General features: G+C 65.9%; 1 protein-coding gene across 13 annotated transcripts in view; it reads right to left on the minus strand.

Annotated features, from left to right (window-relative positions):
* Positions 1 to 16,855, minus strand: part of PPFIA4 (PTPRF interacting protein alpha 4) — a 46,146-nt gene extending 29,291 nt beyond the window's left edge. For 8 of the 13 annotated variants that reach the window (XM_049111974.1, XM_049111971.1, XM_049111969.1 and 5 more), the window contains exons 1-9: positions 16,117 to 16,242; positions 5,543 to 6,171; positions 2,777 to 2,878; positions 2,356 to 2,520; positions 2,041 to 2,115; positions 1,769 to 1,858; positions 1,068 to 1,259; positions 703 to 849; positions 373 to 507 (exon numbers count right to left, since the gene is read on the minus strand). In XM_049111974.1, coding sequence (XP_048967931.1) covers positions 373 to 507; positions 703 to 849; positions 1,068 to 1,259; positions 1,769 to 1,858; positions 2,041 to 2,115; positions 2,356 to 2,520; positions 2,777 to 2,878; positions 5,543 to 5,776 — 1,140 coding nt within the window. In that variant the 5' untranslated portion in view covers positions 5,777 to 6,171; positions 16,117 to 16,242. Of the gene's footprint in view, positions 1 to 372; positions 508 to 702; positions 850 to 1,067; positions 1,260 to 1,768; positions 1,859 to 2,040; positions 2,116 to 2,355; positions 2,521 to 2,776; positions 2,879 to 5,542; positions 6,172 to 6,267; positions 6,286 to 15,497; positions 15,516 to 16,116; positions 16,243 to 16,699 lie in introns of those variants that run through there. The other 5 variants (XM_049111970.1, XM_049111968.1, XM_035718757.2 and 2 more) reach the window with 4 other exon arrangements.
* Between the last annotated feature and the right edge of the window lie 439 nt (positions 16,856 to 17,294).

Here is a 17,294-nt window from a genome sequence, read left to right on the forward strand (position 1 = left end):
CCGGAAGGGCCCAGCTGCAGGACGCCGGCGACGCTCAGCCTATGCCCCCTGCACCCACGCTGCTCACCGCTCCTCTCGGATCTCCTCGTTCCGGGGACGACGTCCTCATCTTCCACCCAGGCCCCCAACAAAGGCAAGCTGACGCAGCGCTCTGCGCCCCCGGGGTCTCACCCATGTCTCCCAGGGTTCCTGGGCCCTTCCCAGGGACGGTCGCTCCCGGGGGTGAGGAGGGCAGGGATCACAGGCGCATCCCGGAGTCACGCAGTGCGAGGCGCCTTCCTGGCTCCCAGCCCGAGTGCCTCCCACGCTCTGCGCCTCCTGCGCGCGCCGGGGGGCTCAGGAGGCGGCCACGGGCGGGCCGGGCCCACTTGCCTTGGTGAGGGCCGCGATCCTCTGCGCCAGCTCGGCCTCCACCTCGGGCAGCGTCTCCGCCTTGCGCATCGTCTGCTGCAGCTTCTGCTCCGCCACCTCCAGCAGCTCCTGCAGGTGCCGGGCCTTCTCCTCACACTAGCACCGTGGGTGGGGGGGGTCAACAGGGAGCGCCCAGGCTCAGGAGAGAGCAGGTGACCGGCCGGAGGAGCCGGGAGGCGGGGGGGAGGGGGGACGAGGACAACCTGGCTCTGGGCTGCTCCCCACGCGAGGACGGCCTCCCCCCTCCCAAGGCGGGGCCCCAGGGGCTCTGGGCCAAAGGGGGGGGGCTACCTGGCGGTGCAGGGACTCCTTGTTGGCCAGCTCATTCTCCAGCTTGTCGTTGAGGTCGTGGATGGACGTGGCCTCACGCTGAGCAGCCAGGTAGCGCTTCTCTAGTGTCGTGATCCTCTCCTCCATGTCGTCCTTCTGGGCCAGGGCCTGGGGTAGGAGCGGAGGGGACGGGCCAGGGGCCATCAGCGTCCCCCGTGCCCCCCGCCAGGGCCTGAGCTCGACCCGGCCCTCTCGCTACTCCTCCCCACAGTGGCCCCAGCAGGCCGCCCCGGCCTGGCCCTCGCTGCACACCCAGGGCACGCAAGCAGCCCCCCCGCCCAGCGCCGGCGCAGCAGATGGGGCCGGGCCGGGGGGCCTCCTCTCACCTCCCGGAGGTCCCGCTGATGCTTGCTGCTCTGCTCCTCTGACCTGATGAGGTCCCGGCGCGCGGTGCCCAGGTCCTCCTCCAGCTCGGCCACCGACGCCGTCAGGCTGACCAGCCGCTCCCGAGCCTGGCTCAGCTCAAAGTTCTGCTTCTCCAGGAGCTCCTGCAGCTCCTCCACCCGGCCCGCGTCGTCCTCCAGGGACGGTGAGCCATCAGTCAGTCGTCGGGCTCCCGGCCCGCCCGGGGCCGGCACCCCCAGAGCACATCCCAGCTGTGCCCCCAGGGGCCCCAGGAGCTCACCCCATACACTGACCAAACACTTTTGCTCCCCTGTGTCTCTTTTGAAAGGACTTTCCGGTTCCACCTGCTGTCTGAGAATCCCGTAACCCAGGAAGGGGCAGCACTAGGGGAACAAAGGCTCAGGCGCAGGAGGGACCTTGCCCGACACCCACACACAGGCAGGTGGCACCTGACCGTCCAAGTGGACAACGTAGAGGTGCCCGGCTGCGTGTCGGGCACACGACAGAAAAACCCACAGATTTGTTCGCAGGCGGCGTGGGGGAAGAAGGAAAGAGCGATGGGAATATTGGAGACAGCCCCAGATGTCATTCCAGCACTTGCTCTCCTGAACCCAGGCCGGCAGGGCCCTGACGTCCCGTCTGGGGGCGGCCCCCCACCCCCACATGGTTCCCCAGGACCCACCTTCCACAGCCGCTTGGGTCCCAGCTCCACGGTCCCCTCCTCTTCTGTCGCTCCATCCCGAACCCCTGCCCCCTGCTGCAGGGCAGACACCTGTAGGGTGCAGCCCCCGGGGCAGTGAGTCACAGAGAAGGCGACTCCCTGCGCCCCCGCCCGTCCCAGCCGCACTGGCCAGCCGGCCCGGCCCCGCCCCCACAGCGGGGAGCCCAACGCACAACAGACGGCAGAGCAGCGGGGACTGCAGCGTCCAGGCGGAGGGGGCGCAGGCCACTTACCTGCTGGTGGGCACCTGCCAGCTGCTCTTCCAAGGTGGTCACACGCTCCAGGGCCGCTCGGAGCCGCTCCCGCACCTGTCCACGGAGGGGGAGACGGAGAGGACACGGGGCCCCAGGGACTCGTGCCCATGGAGCCTGGGCCCCACGCACAGCCTGGGGCAGGAGGCGGCCGAGAGCACCTCCCCGAGGGCCTGGCAGTGAGGCCACTGGGAGGAGAGGGCAGCTGTCCCCTGCACACAGGCCGAGGAACACGCAGAGGGGACCCCCGGAGGGAGGCCCCGGGGAGGCAAGGCTGGCCGGGGCCGGGCCAGCTACCTTCTCGTCCAGGGCCTTGTGGTGCTCGAACAGCGACTTGAGGGCCTTCAGCACCTCCACCTCACTGGAGACCCCTGACGGCGACTGGGCCTGGCGCTTCACCACGGTCATGCGCAGCGACCGCTCGTGGCGTGACACCAGGCACTCCAGATGCTCCAGGAGTAACTGGCAGGGGCAGGGGCAGCGCAAGGGGAGGGCGGTGAGCCGGTGCCCGGGGGCCAGAAGGGGGGCCAAGGACCACTGGGGGGGGACAGCAGGACACCCGTGCCGCCCTGGTCTCCACCCCAGGGCCCCGACCTCCCAGGGCCACCCCCCCAAGACAGGAGGAGGTCAGCAGCGGGCAGGAGATGCCTGGCCCTGGCCTAGCCACCCCCGTGGTCGGCGGGGCTCAGCCCCCACACACAGCAGGTCACCCGCTTACCCTGGTGTTATTCCGCTCTGCCTTCAGCTCTGAGATCTCTTCCTCCCTTTCTAGAAGCTGCTCCCGACACATGCTCAGCTCCCGGGTCAAGGTGGCAAATTCCTGCAAGCCCCCAAGGCCCCTGAGTGCTCAGGGGCTTTCCCCTGAGCTGCCTCCTGCTTGCCCCCATCGCTGATGGGCTCTTCGCACCCACCCCTTGCTTGGGGCAGCTGCCCCCAGGAAAGCCCCCAGGCATCCTCACTGCAGAGCGTCCCGGGGGCGGGGGCCACATCATGGGGGACCGCGGGGTCCCCCACGAACTCCACGTATGTGTTAGGGTGCGAGGGGACTGAGGTGGAAACAGGAGCCAGAGAGTCCCCGAATCCGCTCTGCAGCCCCTGCCTCCTCCAGCCGCAGTAGGGCCTGATTACGTCGTCTCCCCGGCATCCCGAGGACCCACCAAGGCCTGGAGACCCAGAGGGGAGTCTCCCCTCCCGTGTGGCTGGGTGAGGTCCCGACAGAGACCCATGGGTGCTGCACAAGGAAGAGAGCGGGCTTCGAGGCGAGGGCCCCGGGGAGCTGCCTTGCACGCCCTCCCCAGGGCTCTACAGCTACGGGGCCAGTGGGCGAGGGAAGGGCCCACGTGTGTGCATGTGCGTGTGCGTAGGTGTGTGAGAGAGAGAGAGCAAGGCGGCCGGGAGACCTGGCCGGAGGCCCCAGGCTCTAGCACACGTCGCAGGGATCCCCGCCACGGTCCAGGGCCCCCGCTCCGGCCTCGCCCAGCGCCACGCTCGGGGTCCCCCCTCCGGGAGCCCTGCTCCCAGCACGTCAGGCCCGCACACGCCGAGGCGCTCTCGCGGCCCAGCTTGTCTGGGTCGGGACACGCATCCTGAGGGGGAGGCTGGCCCCGCGCTCCCAGGCCCCTTGCACCCTCCTGGCTGACGCAGACATCATCCCGCCCCGGAGTTTTCCGAGAGCTGGGCCATGCTCTGCGGGCGCCCAGGGCCTGGAGTGGCCCTACCCTGAGGTCTCCTGCACACGCGGCGACTCGGGACGGGAGGAGGCATCCCCGAGCCACCCACACGGGGCCTCGGCAGGCAGGGCTGTGGGAAGGGCCGCGGGAGCCCGAGGGCAGAGCGGGAGAAGCCTGGCCTGTCAAGGCAATGGCCAGGGGTGGCCAACACCTCACACCCTAGGAACCCAGGCCTGGCCCCACGGCTGTTCCACGCCTCAGTTTACACGCACAGCAAGCTCACACACACACTTACGTCCAGAGACAGGACTCGCAAGCCCCCAGCCCCATGCCACCCCCCAGGGACCCATGTTCTCTCCCTCAACACCCTGGGCTCCCACCCCAGGACACCCGCCTCCTCCGCGACCCCAGCCCATCTGACACCTGCTGCCAGGACCACCTCCTGAGGCGTGACACCGTCTACAACGCCGACTACAAACTTCTTGTCCTGGTTTTCAGATTTCCCTCTCATGGTTTCTTTGCACACACCCTAAGATCCGGGCAGCCCGGTCACCCACTGGGTGCAGCCCTCCACCAGCCTTCCTGGTTCCGCACCTCTCCCGTCCCCCCGGAGGGCCCAGCCCTCGGTCAGCCCCTGATGAGATCACGCCTACGTTTCAAAGCCCGTGTCGGGGGGATGCACGTCCTTGGGGCCTTCGCAGACCCCCGGGGGAAGCCTGCCTCCCCCGCTAACGCCGGCTGGGACGGAGCTGGAGAGCCCCAGCCTAGGAGCCGGTCTGCGGCCACCAACACTGTGAGCGTGGTCATGTCCCAGGCCCCGCGCTGGGCCCTGGGGACACAGTGACAACACAGACACAGCCCCTGCCTTCCTGAGGCTCCCAGGATGGGCCTGCATCAAACCCCAGCCACGTCCCATCAACCCTGCGACCTCGGACAAGCGGCCCAGCCTCCTTGAAGCTCCGTCTCCACCTGGAAGCTACAAGGACAGGCCTCCCAGCAGCGAGCAGCACAGGTTGGGCAGCGACTCTTACCCCGGGGTCGGTCCTCCAGTCCCCCTCCTGCCTCGTCGGTGAGCCCCAGGGCAGGACTGGCTCCTCCAACCCCCGGCCGCCCCGTCCTCCCTCCACCAGGACCCCGTGCCCCCCAGGAGGCATCCCAAGGCCCTGCCACCACCTCGTCTGAGCCCTGCGCCCACCCGGCTCCACCGTCACTCTTGTCCCCACACGTGGGGGAGGGCGTGGAGCTGAGTCTGCAGCGGGGGTTGCTCAGGGGGCCGCCCCAGGCCCCCCACCCCTGCACATGCAGGCCGGGCACCGGGCTCATCTCAAGCTTCACTGTTATCGTGTGTAAAACAGAGAGGACGGACGTAGCAGGCGCTACCCAGGTTGGAGCTGCAAGCACAAGGCGAGGCCGCAGCGCGCTGACCCTGGGGCTCAAGGTCCCCGGCTTGTGGGTCCAGCCCTGCCTAGCATTTGCTACGCGACGCCTCATGTGTTCCACGGGTGCAGTGAGGGGTGGACCAGGTGATCCGTCTGCAGCCGGGCTCTTCCCCGGGGCGCGGCGCCTTCCAGCCTTGGGCGCCACCTGCTGGCCGCGCGGGCTCCCTGCGGCGGGCGGCCGGGCCCGGGGTCCAGGGGAAGCCAAGTCCGGCTGAGGATGGGGTGCCAGGTGCACAGGGACAGGGTTCCGTGGAGGGTCACGCAGGAAAATTACATTTATTGATATGCAAATAGATGCAGATGATGGAAAGCCCAGAGCGGCGGCTCCAGGGCTGGGGGGAGCCAGGTGAGACGGAGGGGCACACCTGGCCTTACCTGGGGGAGGGCGGAGTTGAGGTGGCGCTGCAGCTGGTCCCGCTCGTGCAGGGCGTCCTGCAGCCGGCTCTGCGTGGCAGCCAAGGTCTCCTGACTCTCCCGGAGGGACTCCAGCAACTTCTCCCGCTCATCCAGCATGTTCACCATCAGCTGCTCGAAGTTGGCGTCAGCATCGGCGCCATGGGGGGGACCCAGGGGGTCCCCCTCGTTGATTGTGGGCATGACCTCGCACATGGCGGGCTGGGGGGCCGGGCCTTCTCAGCGTCGGGGGACAGGGGAGGAGTTCACGGGGCTGGCACCTCCAGGGGGACCTGGTGCATGGGTCTCGGAGCGGGCGCCAGGCAAGTGGACGGGTGGGCAGGGGCCTCGCCCATGGCATCAGTCGCTCTGGCTTTGAAAGGGGCCTGGCGCCGGGCGCGCCCCTGTGCACAGGAGCCACAGGGCCTGGCCTAACCTCTCAGGGCTGGGGCTGGGTGCCCGGGGTCCCCAGACGAGCGGGCAGCAGCCGAGCGTGGCCATGACGGGCAGCGAGCACAGGCCTGGGAGAGGGCCCGTCGCTTAGGCGGAGCGTCGGAGCCTGGCAGCGTCCCAGCTGGGCCCAGCGACACCCATGGCTCCCGGAGAGCGGCCTGCGGGAGAAGAGGTGGCCGTGAGGACGGCGTGGGGGCGGGCTGGGGGGCGGGGGGCAGCAGGACACAGGGTGCCTCTTCCCCAGGCTCGCTCACTCAGTGCTCCCAGGGCGCGCCCCGTCCTCTGCCTCAGCTCCCCGCCCCCGCTGTCAGGAGCGGCGCAGTGGACTGGCTCCCCACCCACGTGGCTCCCCGGCCAAATATAGAAATGATTCAGGCAGTGGCAGGGGAACAGGCAGCAGGCTGCCCAGAGTCCTCCCGAGACGACGGGGATGCTGTGCCCCCAGCCATCCTCCCCGCACCAGGCCGGGGGAAGCCAGACGCATGCAGGGTTCCCAGGGACGCACACACGCAGACTCCTGGGCCCCCAGCCTGCCCACTGACACGGCCTGGTCCCCGGGAAGGGCTGGGCGGGCCCTGGGGTGGCAGGAGCCCTGACCGACTCCACACCTGTCATGCAGAGGCTCCCGGCTTCCCCATGCCCGACACCTGGCGGGGAGGGGGGGGCCGGCTTCCACTCGGAATTCACGGCCTGCCTCCCGGTGCTGGAGCAGGAGCCGAGTGACCTGAAGGAACCAGGGCGGGAAGGGCGGGGGGTCACTCTCCTGCTGCGGGCAGGCCCCTCGTCCACCTGGGGAACTGCCAGGGCAGGCCCAGCTGGGCGGGCAGCACGTGCACCTTGACTGCGCACAGGGAAGCCCCGGGGCGGGGACAGGACGGGGTGCGGAGCGTGCAGCTGGGGACTGCTCCCGCTGCCCTGAGCCTCTGACTCCCTGCCCACCCTGGGAGGCCACCACGGTAATCAGGCGTCACAGCTCCTGCTGCCTGAGAGATGGAGTGAGGCAGGGGCACCGCAGCGCACTCCCGGGAGATGCTCCACGAACGGTGCTCTCCGACCTTCTACCACTTGGGAGACACAGGGACAGCGTCTCGTCCACCCCTCGGGCAACAGGCAGACTCCGATGGGCAGGGAGAGGACAGGAGGTGTCAGACCCCACGTGGGAAGCGGGACACCCACCGCTGGGCCCCCTGCACTGTACTCAGGATCTGGACAGAAATGAGGACAGCAGGGGAGGCTGGGGAGGAAGGTGGACCTGGACTGGGCACCTGGCAAGGGAGCCCAGGAGTTGTGGGGTACGTGGGCAGGCCCATACCCGTACAAGCAGACACGGAGACTGGCGGCCTGGGACGTACACAGTGGCCACACACACGCCCCAGACACAGACTGACACAGACACTAACCCAGGGGATCCGTTCTCATGCTAGGCAGCCACCGTGGAGGGTTAGGGCCCCGAGAGTCAGGACTGTCACGGATCCAGTGCTGGGAACAGCAGCCCCTCCCCCTCCCCTTTCCCCCCTCCACGAACTGATGAGAGAGCGGGAGTGAAGGGCAAGCGGAGGAAGGGCCGCTTGGGGGAGAATCTGTCCTTCAAGGAAGAGCCCCGGGAGCTCAGGAGTCCAGGCAGGGGTCAGCGTCGGCCCAAGGGTCCCTAGGTGTCCTGCCGGGTGGTGGAGACCAGGGAGCTGGGACCTGGGACCTCTAGGCCGCCTCCGAGCAGGTAGGTGACCTCGGTCTTGTTGCCACTCCGGGAAGCTCTGCTGTGAGGACCCCCACCCCTTCTGCGGCCTCCAGGGACCGCAGAGAACAGCCTGGAAAGGCAGGCAGCCCCGCGGGCCTGCAGGGGCAGGGTCAGCCCTGGAGGTGGTTGTGGTCATGGTCCTGGTCGTGGTCTCCCCTCCTCGAATCCTCTGGTAGTCCTGGCGGCCGAGAAGCTGGCGGCCACGGGCTCTTTTGCAGCCTCCCCCCAACCGGGTGCCAGGTGAGCCCCGCAACCCCTCGGGAAACGGGCCATGGCGGCAGGTGGAGCCCAGAGGGCGATGCCAGGCAGATGCCCCAAGACCCCGGCCAGTGGTCGGCGCAGCACCGAGAGCACAGGGACCCTCTGGGGCTGCCATGCGGGGACGCCCGGGCCTCTGGCTCCAGGGCCGTGGGAATCGCGTGATTGTCATCGCAGCCCAACAGGAGCATCCTCGACTCCTGCACAATTTCTAAGTGTCACTCACACGTCCTGATTCGGAGGCGCCAGCTACCAGCCCCCAAGTGAGCATGTGAGGGGCTTCACCCGGGAGGAGTGTGGGCAGGCTGTGAAAGGGGGGGGGGCACCCCAGAGCAGGTGCGAGGGTGAGTGTGCGTGTGCGCGTGGCAGGGGGGGGCAGACCCGTATCGCTAAACACACAAGGGCAAACCTGCGGCCTCTCTGGCTTCCCAGAAGTCACCCCCATCTCTTCCCAACAGACAAGAGGGCTGTGCACTTGGGTCTGCTGCTCTGGCCACACACGCGCACACGCACACACATGCACACATGCACACCGCGCTACCTGGCTCCCCGCAGCCCCACCAGATGGCAGGCAGGCCCCGCCACGCTGAGGGAGCCTGTCGAGGGCAAAGCTGGCAGCCCTGTGGAGGCCACAGAGCCAGGGCCGAGTCTGCGGGCTGTGCTCAAGTGAGCGGGCGTGGGCGAGGCACACAGGTGCCTCAGGGTGCAAGCCCCCTCTCCCCCGAGCAAAGAGGTGAGAGGGCATGGCCATGCCCCCGGCAGACTGGAGGGCGGGAGGGAGGTGGGCCTCCAGGAAAACGCGCCAGGCCTGAGCACGGCCCTGATTTCCCAGTGTCCACCCCGCGCCAGGCGCCGTGGGTCGATGCTCACAGTTCCCGCGCCGCAGATGGGAGGATGGGGCCCCAGAGTCAGGCCCCGCGTCTACACGGCTGCTCTGGGGAAGAACCAGGATTCCACCCCAGTCTGTCTGGCGCCAAGGAGGCACGGGGGTGGAAGAAGGGGAGGAGAGGAGAGAGCACGGCTCCCCCATGATTTCTCGCCGCATCCCGGGGCACACGAGGGGCCTCCCACACCCGCGCCCGCCGGGAAGCCTCTGCACCGCGGCCGCCACACTCTCCGCTGGGTGACCCACACCCACAGCCCCGTCCACCACCCTCCGAATCTCTCCCACCCCCTCCCCCAGGGGCCCCAAACCGAGCTGTGAGCAACCCCCGGGGCCTGCCCACCCCCCCACATTCCCACTCAGCTCCCTAACCCCGACCATCCCCCAGGGCAGTGAAGTCCAGCTGCCCACCTCTCCTTCCCTCCAGCCCAGAAGCTTCCCCTCCTCTCCCCTCCCTCGCCCTGTTCAGCCCACCATCCCAAAAGCCTTGCCCTCACTCCTCCTCTCCTCCAAGAGCCCGCGGAGCCCCCCCACTCCTGCACACCGTCACGTTCCCAGGCTGACCCACTGCTCACGAGCTTCTAGCATCTCACCCAGCCTGCCTCAGTCTCCCCTTCGTGTCTAAGGAGCCCATCTCGCCCCTGGAGCCTTTTCTGAGCCCTCGTGGATTAGATGGGGCCTTCCACAGGCCCAGCATGGCCCTTTACCTCTCTATGTGACACGTCGTCTCATCCGAAGACTCTGGGCCGAGAACCATCTCCTACTTACCGCTGGACGCGCGCACACGGGCCCTAACATACGTGGAACTGAAGAGACACGTGACGGGATCGCTCTGGGCAGACCCTCCCCGACCAAATTCAAAGAAGAGGAACTCCGAAACAGTACAGACTGGCTCGAGGCCTGGGAATATGTTCATTTATCTGGAACTCTGAATTTTTTTTTTAAGATTTTAACCCACCCATTCACAAGAGCCCCAGAGAGAGAGGCAGAGACACAGGCCGAGGGAGAAGCAGGCTCCCTGCGGGGGGCCCGAAGCGGGACTCAATCCCGGGGCCGAGGGCAGACCTCACCTGCTGAGCCCCGGGCGCCCCGTGCCCTCTGAAAGGTAAAGCTTCTTGAGAGCAAGACGGGGGCCGTGCCCTGCAAGGCCGACTCTGGGGCTGATGGGTCTGAACGCTGGCTCCTCCGCTCACCACTCGGGTGACTCGGCAAAGACTTGATCTCAGAGCCTCAGTTCCTCACCTGTGAAGCGGGGAGGGTAGTGACGCGCACCACAGGCCGCTGGTTTGGGGAGTTAGTGCCCCCAGGGCTGAGATCTTGATGGGCGCCACGGCGACTCCTGGGGCCTAGGCCCCTAAAGCACCCAAGGCCGGGCCCGCTCTAAGCAAAGTGAAAATCCGTATTAGCTACGGGAAGCCATTCCCAGGAAAAACTCTTGGAAAAGCTCTCCGACGGCTTCTTACAGCTGCACAAATCCCCTCAAAAGCACCCAGCCCGGGCCCCTAACAGACCATCCGTGAGACTCTGTCTCTCTGGGCTCCAGGTTCCCAAATCTGGAACATGAAGATGGTCACACACACGCGCGCTGGTGAGCTTGCAGGTTCATGAGGGTCAAAGGGGATGAGACACACCGACCTGGGAAGTAGAAAACGCTACCGGGTACCGGTGGGTGCCACCGCCACCGACCCTCCACCCCTGACGCCAGGTGTGGTCCCGCGGACACGGAGCGGAGGTCTCTAGGCAGCAGGTTCCCCTGGGCGCACTCCTGTGAGGCCCACTGCCCGGCTGCACCCCAAGAAGTTAGGTTGGGGCCACTGCTTCCCGAGACTTGGCATCTCACCGGGGTGAGCCCACATGGTACAGCCCAAGCCAGGCCCTTCTTAAGAATGATGGAGGCGCTGTTAACAACCCCCAGGGCGCAGGGGTAAACTGAGCCACCACCCCCCCACCCCCGCTGCACCCCTGGCCACGGGGTGAGCTCAGTGCTAACATCAAAGGCTAGCGGGGAAAGGGGGGCTAGGAGTCTCTTCTTCTAAATACGTCCTCTTCTAAAATGCCCCAAAGTACAGCCACCACAACTACCTCTTGGAATGAAGACCGGATTTGCAGACTGAGAGGGTCCGTGAGGGGCTGCCTGGGGACAAGGACTCGGCACGGAGGAGAGGACACTGCAGAGGGCTCGAAACTCCCTTTTCTTAATTTAATCCCATCTGTTCCAAATCTTCCTGGGACCCTGGGGGGCTCAGCAGTTGAGCGTCTGCCTCAGGCCCAGGGAGTGACCCCGGGGTCCTGGGATCGAGTCCTGCGTCCTGCATCGGGCTCCCTGCATGGAGCCTGCTTCTCCCTCGGCCTGTGTCTCTGCCTCTCTCTCTGTATCTCACATGAATAAATACATAAAATCTTAAAAAAAGAAGTTCAGAAGTCTCTGCGTGAGGAAACCAGCCCAAAGATCGGGAGCTGTCATGCAGCAAAAGAGAACTGCCCGGGGGGATGAGGAACATGAGAGGGAAGTGCTGTCCGGTGCCTGAGTACTCAGAACTGCATCACCAAGTATGTGTGTGTCCGTGGTCACAAAAGGTGTGTGTGTGGGGGGGAGGGTGATGAAAGAGAGAGAATGTGGGGGCACGTGTGCATCCATGCAACAGCGTGTAAGAGCACAGTCATGGGAGGGTGTGGCGTGATGGACGGCCCTGCGAGGTGCGTGTGTGTAAGAGTGTGGCCATGAGAACAGGTCCTGGGACCGTGTGCACGAGGCAGTGCGTGGTATGTGTAACGGGGGTAAACTACACACAACGCGGAGACAGACTGTGCGTCATCGTCGTATGTCACGAGCTCGGGACATATGACTGGTCGCGACGATGTGTCGTGAGTGTGTGGTCAGGTAAGCATGTGCCCCTAGAGCCAGGAAACCACGTATGCTCAGAAGGGCATGTGGGCTCCTGACCGCTCACGCGTGTGCATGTGTCCTGCAAGCACACACCTGGTCATGAAGCAGTGTGAGCGCGTGCGTGGTCTTGATCCTGTGTGAGGATGTGAGACGGAGACGAGGGAGGGACAGCGATGATAATGAAAGAATGAAAATCCCATTTGTTCCAGGCGCTCTGCCCCAAGCAAGGGGCAGGGCTCTGGGGCACTCGCAGGTGGCCCGGGGTGAGCGGAGGCCGAGGAGCTGCACGTGGCCCACCCTGCTACGCCCTCCACCCATCAGAGCTGCGCTGCACGGCTTCCCACGCCCCGGGCTCCGCGTGCCTTAGAGATGGTGGGGCTCCCCCAGGGTCTCCCAGAAGGTCGCTCCTCCCGAAACAGCCCAGGCCAAGGTCCTTGCCTGGTCGCCCCAAGCGTCCACTCTCAGCATCCTTCTCCAAGCTGGGCAACGGTGAGTCCTGTTCTGTAGCGGCCGCCAGGGTCCCCTACCATCCACGGCCTCCCCCACCCCACCCCTTCCCTAGAACCTCCGAGGTCCCACAAGGCGTGCGACGGCCTTCCACGCCTCCCCCTGACAGCTCAGTCTGTAAGACTGTCCTTCAGGAACAGGAGCTCACCCCAACAGAGGAAGCCCTCATTGTCCCAAGGAAACGTCTTCTTAAACTGAATGGAAGCCTGTCTCCCCTTTGAAATGACAGTTACCAATCTGATGAAAGCGGCCATGGACTCACATGAGCCACATATTTACGAGAATTCAACTATCTCGAGTGAGCAAAATAAGCAGTAACAGCCTCTGACGCAAACCAGCTATTTCACCTGACGCTTAACTACAAAATTACATTGTACAGCACGTATTCTTTTTAAGATCACTGTACACGTTATACGATTAACATAGAGCGTATATAACGTCTACTCTGTACACGAACATTGCTCAGCATTAGAAACCTAAACCCAGGGCAGCCCGGGGGGCCCGGCGGTTTAGTGCCGCCTTCGGTCCAGGGCATGACCCCAGGGTCCCGGGATCGAGTCCCGCGTCGGGCTCCCTGCGTGGAGCCTGCTTCTCTCTCTGCCTGTGTCTCTGCCTCTCTCTGTGTGTCTCTCATGAATAAATAAATAAAATCTTAAAGAAAAGAAAAGAAAAGAAAAGAAAAGAAAAGAAAAGAAAAGAAAAGAAAAGAAAAGAAAAGAAAAGAAAAGAAACCTAAGCCCATACACCATGCTTTATGGGAGATTCGGGGATTTTCACTTCATCTACCACCTGCGGAGACGTAACGCCACTGTGTTGGGTCCCCAGAGGCTTCTCTGCCCCGGGTTGAATATTTCTAGTTGCAAGGAGGCCCTGCTTCACTGAACCCAGGGAATCAAACAGACCTCTTGGATCCAATCCAACAATTACTTATTGAGTAGATTTCCACGAATCCAATGTTGAGCCAGGCGTCGTCATGGATACGAGAGGCACGTAAGACAGCTGTCAGCCCTCAAAGCGTTTCCAGTCTACTTGCCACTCGGAGTGGCACCCCCGACCCACAGCCTCACTGTCCGCGATCTCAGTCCCCCGCGGTCACACTGATGGGAGCACACGGTCCTCCCTCTGATGCGTCATCAGAAGATCACTGGGAGCCGAACGCCGCGTCACAAAGCCCGTGTCATTCGGTCACTTCATCTCATCACGCAGCCATTTTATCATCTTGCATCATGACAAGGGTGAGCACAGTGAGGTGTTTAGAGAGAGCACGTTCCCACAGCCGTCATTACGGTATATTGTTATATTGTCCTATCTTCGCGTCACTGCTGCTAACCTCTTACCATCTAAATCATCACCGGTGTGTGGCCCGGGAAGAAAACAGAACATCCAGGTCCACGGTGTGTGTGGTTCAGGCACCCGCCGAGGGTGGGACTGTGTCCCCCGCGGAAAGGGGGGCCTCTGTACACACAGGGGGTCCGGAAGCAACAGGGAGCAGCACGGGACTAAACATCCTCCCGCACGGCCTGGCAGCGGCTAGGAGCACCACCCGGAGCACCACTGACTGCATGAACGGGCGCGTTTCTCCCCCAGCTCCCAGAACCAGGGAGCCCCAGCCAAGGCCGCGCCCCGCAGGAGGCAGCCGCTGTGTGGGAGCCACTTCCCTGGAGGGGGTGTGCGGCCCCGGGGCCTGAGAACCGAGCAACAAGCTGCGCAGCAAGGGGCGGCCGGCCTGGGGCACCCCCGATGAGAGGTGGGCAGGCGGCCCCGGCCCTGGAGCGGCAGGCCGTGCTAGCCACCGCCACCCCCCACTCGTGGCATTGTCAGGTCCCGCGGGCCGTCCCAGCACAGCGAGGCCCGAGGGTCCCCTGAAAGCCGCCCCCTGCACCACGGCCCGCCCAGTACTTCCTGCCCCACTGGCCACCAAAGCGCCCGGCTCCCGCAAGCCAGCACCGTATGCCCTCCAGAGCTAATTATAGGGCAGAGCTAGCGGGCCAGAGGGGAGACAGATGGCGGCCTGGCAAGCCTGCGGTACACCACCCCACCCCTCCCTTGACCTCCAGCGCCTCTCCTGATCCCATACCTGGGACCTCGACTCTGAGGCTGCTCTCGCTCCGCTCCTGCTCCCTACCTGCGCCTCTCCGGGCCACACGTGCCACGGGCAACTCCGTGCCAGTCCGAAGCCACACCCGGCTTCCACAGCACCCATCCAAGGGCCTAGAGCCCCAGGCGATAGTGTCCCTGGCAGTAAAAGGCCTCAGCTAGTACCTCTGCATCCTAAAGACCCTTGGCCCCCAGCTCCCTGGCCCTACTGAGCCTTCACCGCTGACTCCCCCTCTGCTCCCCAGCTCTCACCCTGCCATTCTCAGAGGCTCAGAAAGGACCCACTGGAATCCCTGATGACTCCTGCCGACTCTAAAATTCCGGCAATCAACTCAGAAGAGGCTCAGGAGCCTGGCTGCCTGCCCTGCCCTGCCCTGCCCCTCCCACCCCTCCCCACCACCCAACTGCCAGGCCTCTTATACTCCACGGTTCTGACATCACGACAGACACGTCCGCACACGCCCAGATACCCCTGGACAAGATTCCCCTCCACACCCCCATCCCCCACAGCCTTCCATCCTCCGGGGAGGGCATCTCCCACCATGCCGGGTGTCCAGTACTGGCCCCCAGTACTCATCGTGCTATTGAGCATCTCATGATTTTGAGATGCTGTTTATCTTGGACAAGATATCTCGGACAAAATCCGAGAAAAGAGCCAAGGGAAAGCATGCAAACTGTTCCTTTAGCTAAGGCAGCTTTTCCTGGGGCTACCTGGCCAGTTAACAGTGGTGGGGGGAGGGAGGACTGGAATCCAGTTCAGGCGGCTGTTTGAAGGCATGGGGACAGGGCTCTGCTTTTTTATGATCTAAGAGCAATGTACCAAATTGGGGGGGGGGGGCAGGGGCTGTTAAGGGAATGCCTCCTGTGTGGGCCTTTTCAGCTGCTCCGTGGCCCAGAACTGCCTCCAGAAGACGCAGCACACAGCACAGAGCTGGGCATAGAGTAGGAGCCCAGCACATGTTTCCTGGGTGTTGCACATAGTACTAGGCACCGGCTCCAGCACCCCTGGGAGGATTGCGGGAAGTCCCGGGAACCAGCTCCTGGAGGGGCCCCTGGAGCTCCCAGCAGGAGGGGGTCTCCGCGCTGAGCACACGTCCCTCTCGGGGGTACTTACCAGCGAGCCTCTCCTCCAAGGTGACATCAGCGCCCAGGGGCACCTCGTCCCGCATCCCTCCTCCACCCACACTACATCTCCGGTCCCGCAGCCCGACCTGTCTTCTCAGCAGGCAGCAGCCCCGCAGCGTCCCCGCCGGAGGTCGCCCCGGCTCCCCGCCCCCGGGGCCAGGCTCCGCGCCCGCCCTGCGTTCCGGGGCGCCCACTCTCCCCGCCCCCGGCCGACCTCGGCCCCCCCGCCCCGGGCCCCCGCACAGCCGCGAGCAGGGCGGGCGGCGCCAAGGCCCCGGGAGCGCGGAGCCCCGGCACCTCGGGCGCCCCCGGAGCGCGGCGGGCCCGCAGCGAGAGGTGCCGCTTCCCGACCCGGGCGACACGCGGCCGCGGGCCGTCCACCTGCTCCGGGGGCTCGCGACCCCGGCCGTCCCCCCGGGCTGCTCCGCCCCAGCCTCGCCCCAAGGGCACGGGGCACCGCAAAGGCCGGCGCGGGGCGGCGGGGGCGGCGGGGGCGGCGGGGGCGGCGGCAGCTCCGCCAGCGGGGGCGGCCTCGCGGGGCGCGCGAGACGGACCCTCCCCGACTGGGGCGGGCGGGGCATCGTCGCCCACCGGGCGCGGCCGCTCACCTGCCTGCAGTCCCGGAGGCCGGCGGCGCAGCCCCGAGCGGGAGGAGCCGCCCCCGGCCCGCCGAGCCGCCGCGTCCCGGAGCGAGCCGAGCCGGCGCCGAGGCAGCTGCAGCTCCGCCGGCGCCGAGGCCCCGCCCCGCCCCCAGGGCCTGGCCCCACCCCCGGGGCGGAGCCTGCGCGCTCCCCGAGGCCCCGCCCCGCCCCGCCCGGCACGTGACCGCAGCCCCGCGGCGCCCGCGCCATCTTGGCCGCGCCTGGGGAGCCGCCCCGCCCGCCCCGCCCGCCCCGCCCGCGCCGCGCCGCGTCGCGTCGCCGCAGCTGCTCCTTGCGGCGTGGACACCCGCCCTGCGCCCTCGGGGCCCTGGCAGCCGGCGGCACCCGGCGGCACCCGCGCCGCGCTCCTGGAACACGCGCCCCCCGTGGCCGCAGGTCGCCCCGCATCGCGCCGTCCGCGGCCGGAACGCAGGGTCCCCTCAGGCCGCCTCAGGCCGCGACGAGCCGGGGGCGCCGCTCCGACGCCAGGAGCCCGCGCACGCCCCGCGTCCCCCGCGGCCTCCCCCTGCTTCCCCCGCGCGGTCCGCACCTGGCGCGTCTCCGGGAGAAGGCGGGGCGGTCCGAGACGTTGTCATCTAGGAGGAGGTGAGAAATGAGGCTAAATTTGTGTCGTTCCGTCTGTCCGGCCCCGAGAGCAAAATCAAGAGGTGTATTTTCAAAGTGAAAATCACAAAGCAGTTCTCACAAAGGAGCCCAGGAAGTCCCAGCCCTTCTCCGGGGACGTGGGGTCGGGTTCTTCCAGAGGAGACCCTGGGGCCCGCCCCCCGCCCGGTCGCTCACACACCAGCCCTCCGGGGAAGGCCGCGGAGCCGTCGCGCCACCAGCGGTCACCGCTGAGGAGACGCCTGACACTATCTAGAATCATAAAGTTTCAGATAAAAACTTGGAGGCTGAGTCAGAACACAATCATTAAGCCAAATTCGTTTCACTCCCCTTTTAAAGGCCCCTCCCAAGTCGGGGGACACGACGACGACGACGACGACGACGACGACGACGACGGTGACGACACACGATCCACCAGGGATTCCCTTCTGCTTCGTGGCACCTTTGGTCAGGGGAGCTAGAACTCCGTCCTCTGCCTCAATGAAGCAACTTGTGATTGAGGCAGGTGCTTCTTTAAGGCG

The sequence above is a fragment of the Canis lupus genome, chromosome 7 (genome assembly GCF_003254725.2).
Source record: "Canis lupus dingo isolate Sandy chromosome 7, ASM325472v2, whole genome shotgun sequence".
NCBI classification, from domain to species: domain Eukaryota; kingdom Metazoa; phylum Chordata; class Mammalia; order Carnivora; family Canidae; genus Canis; species Canis lupus.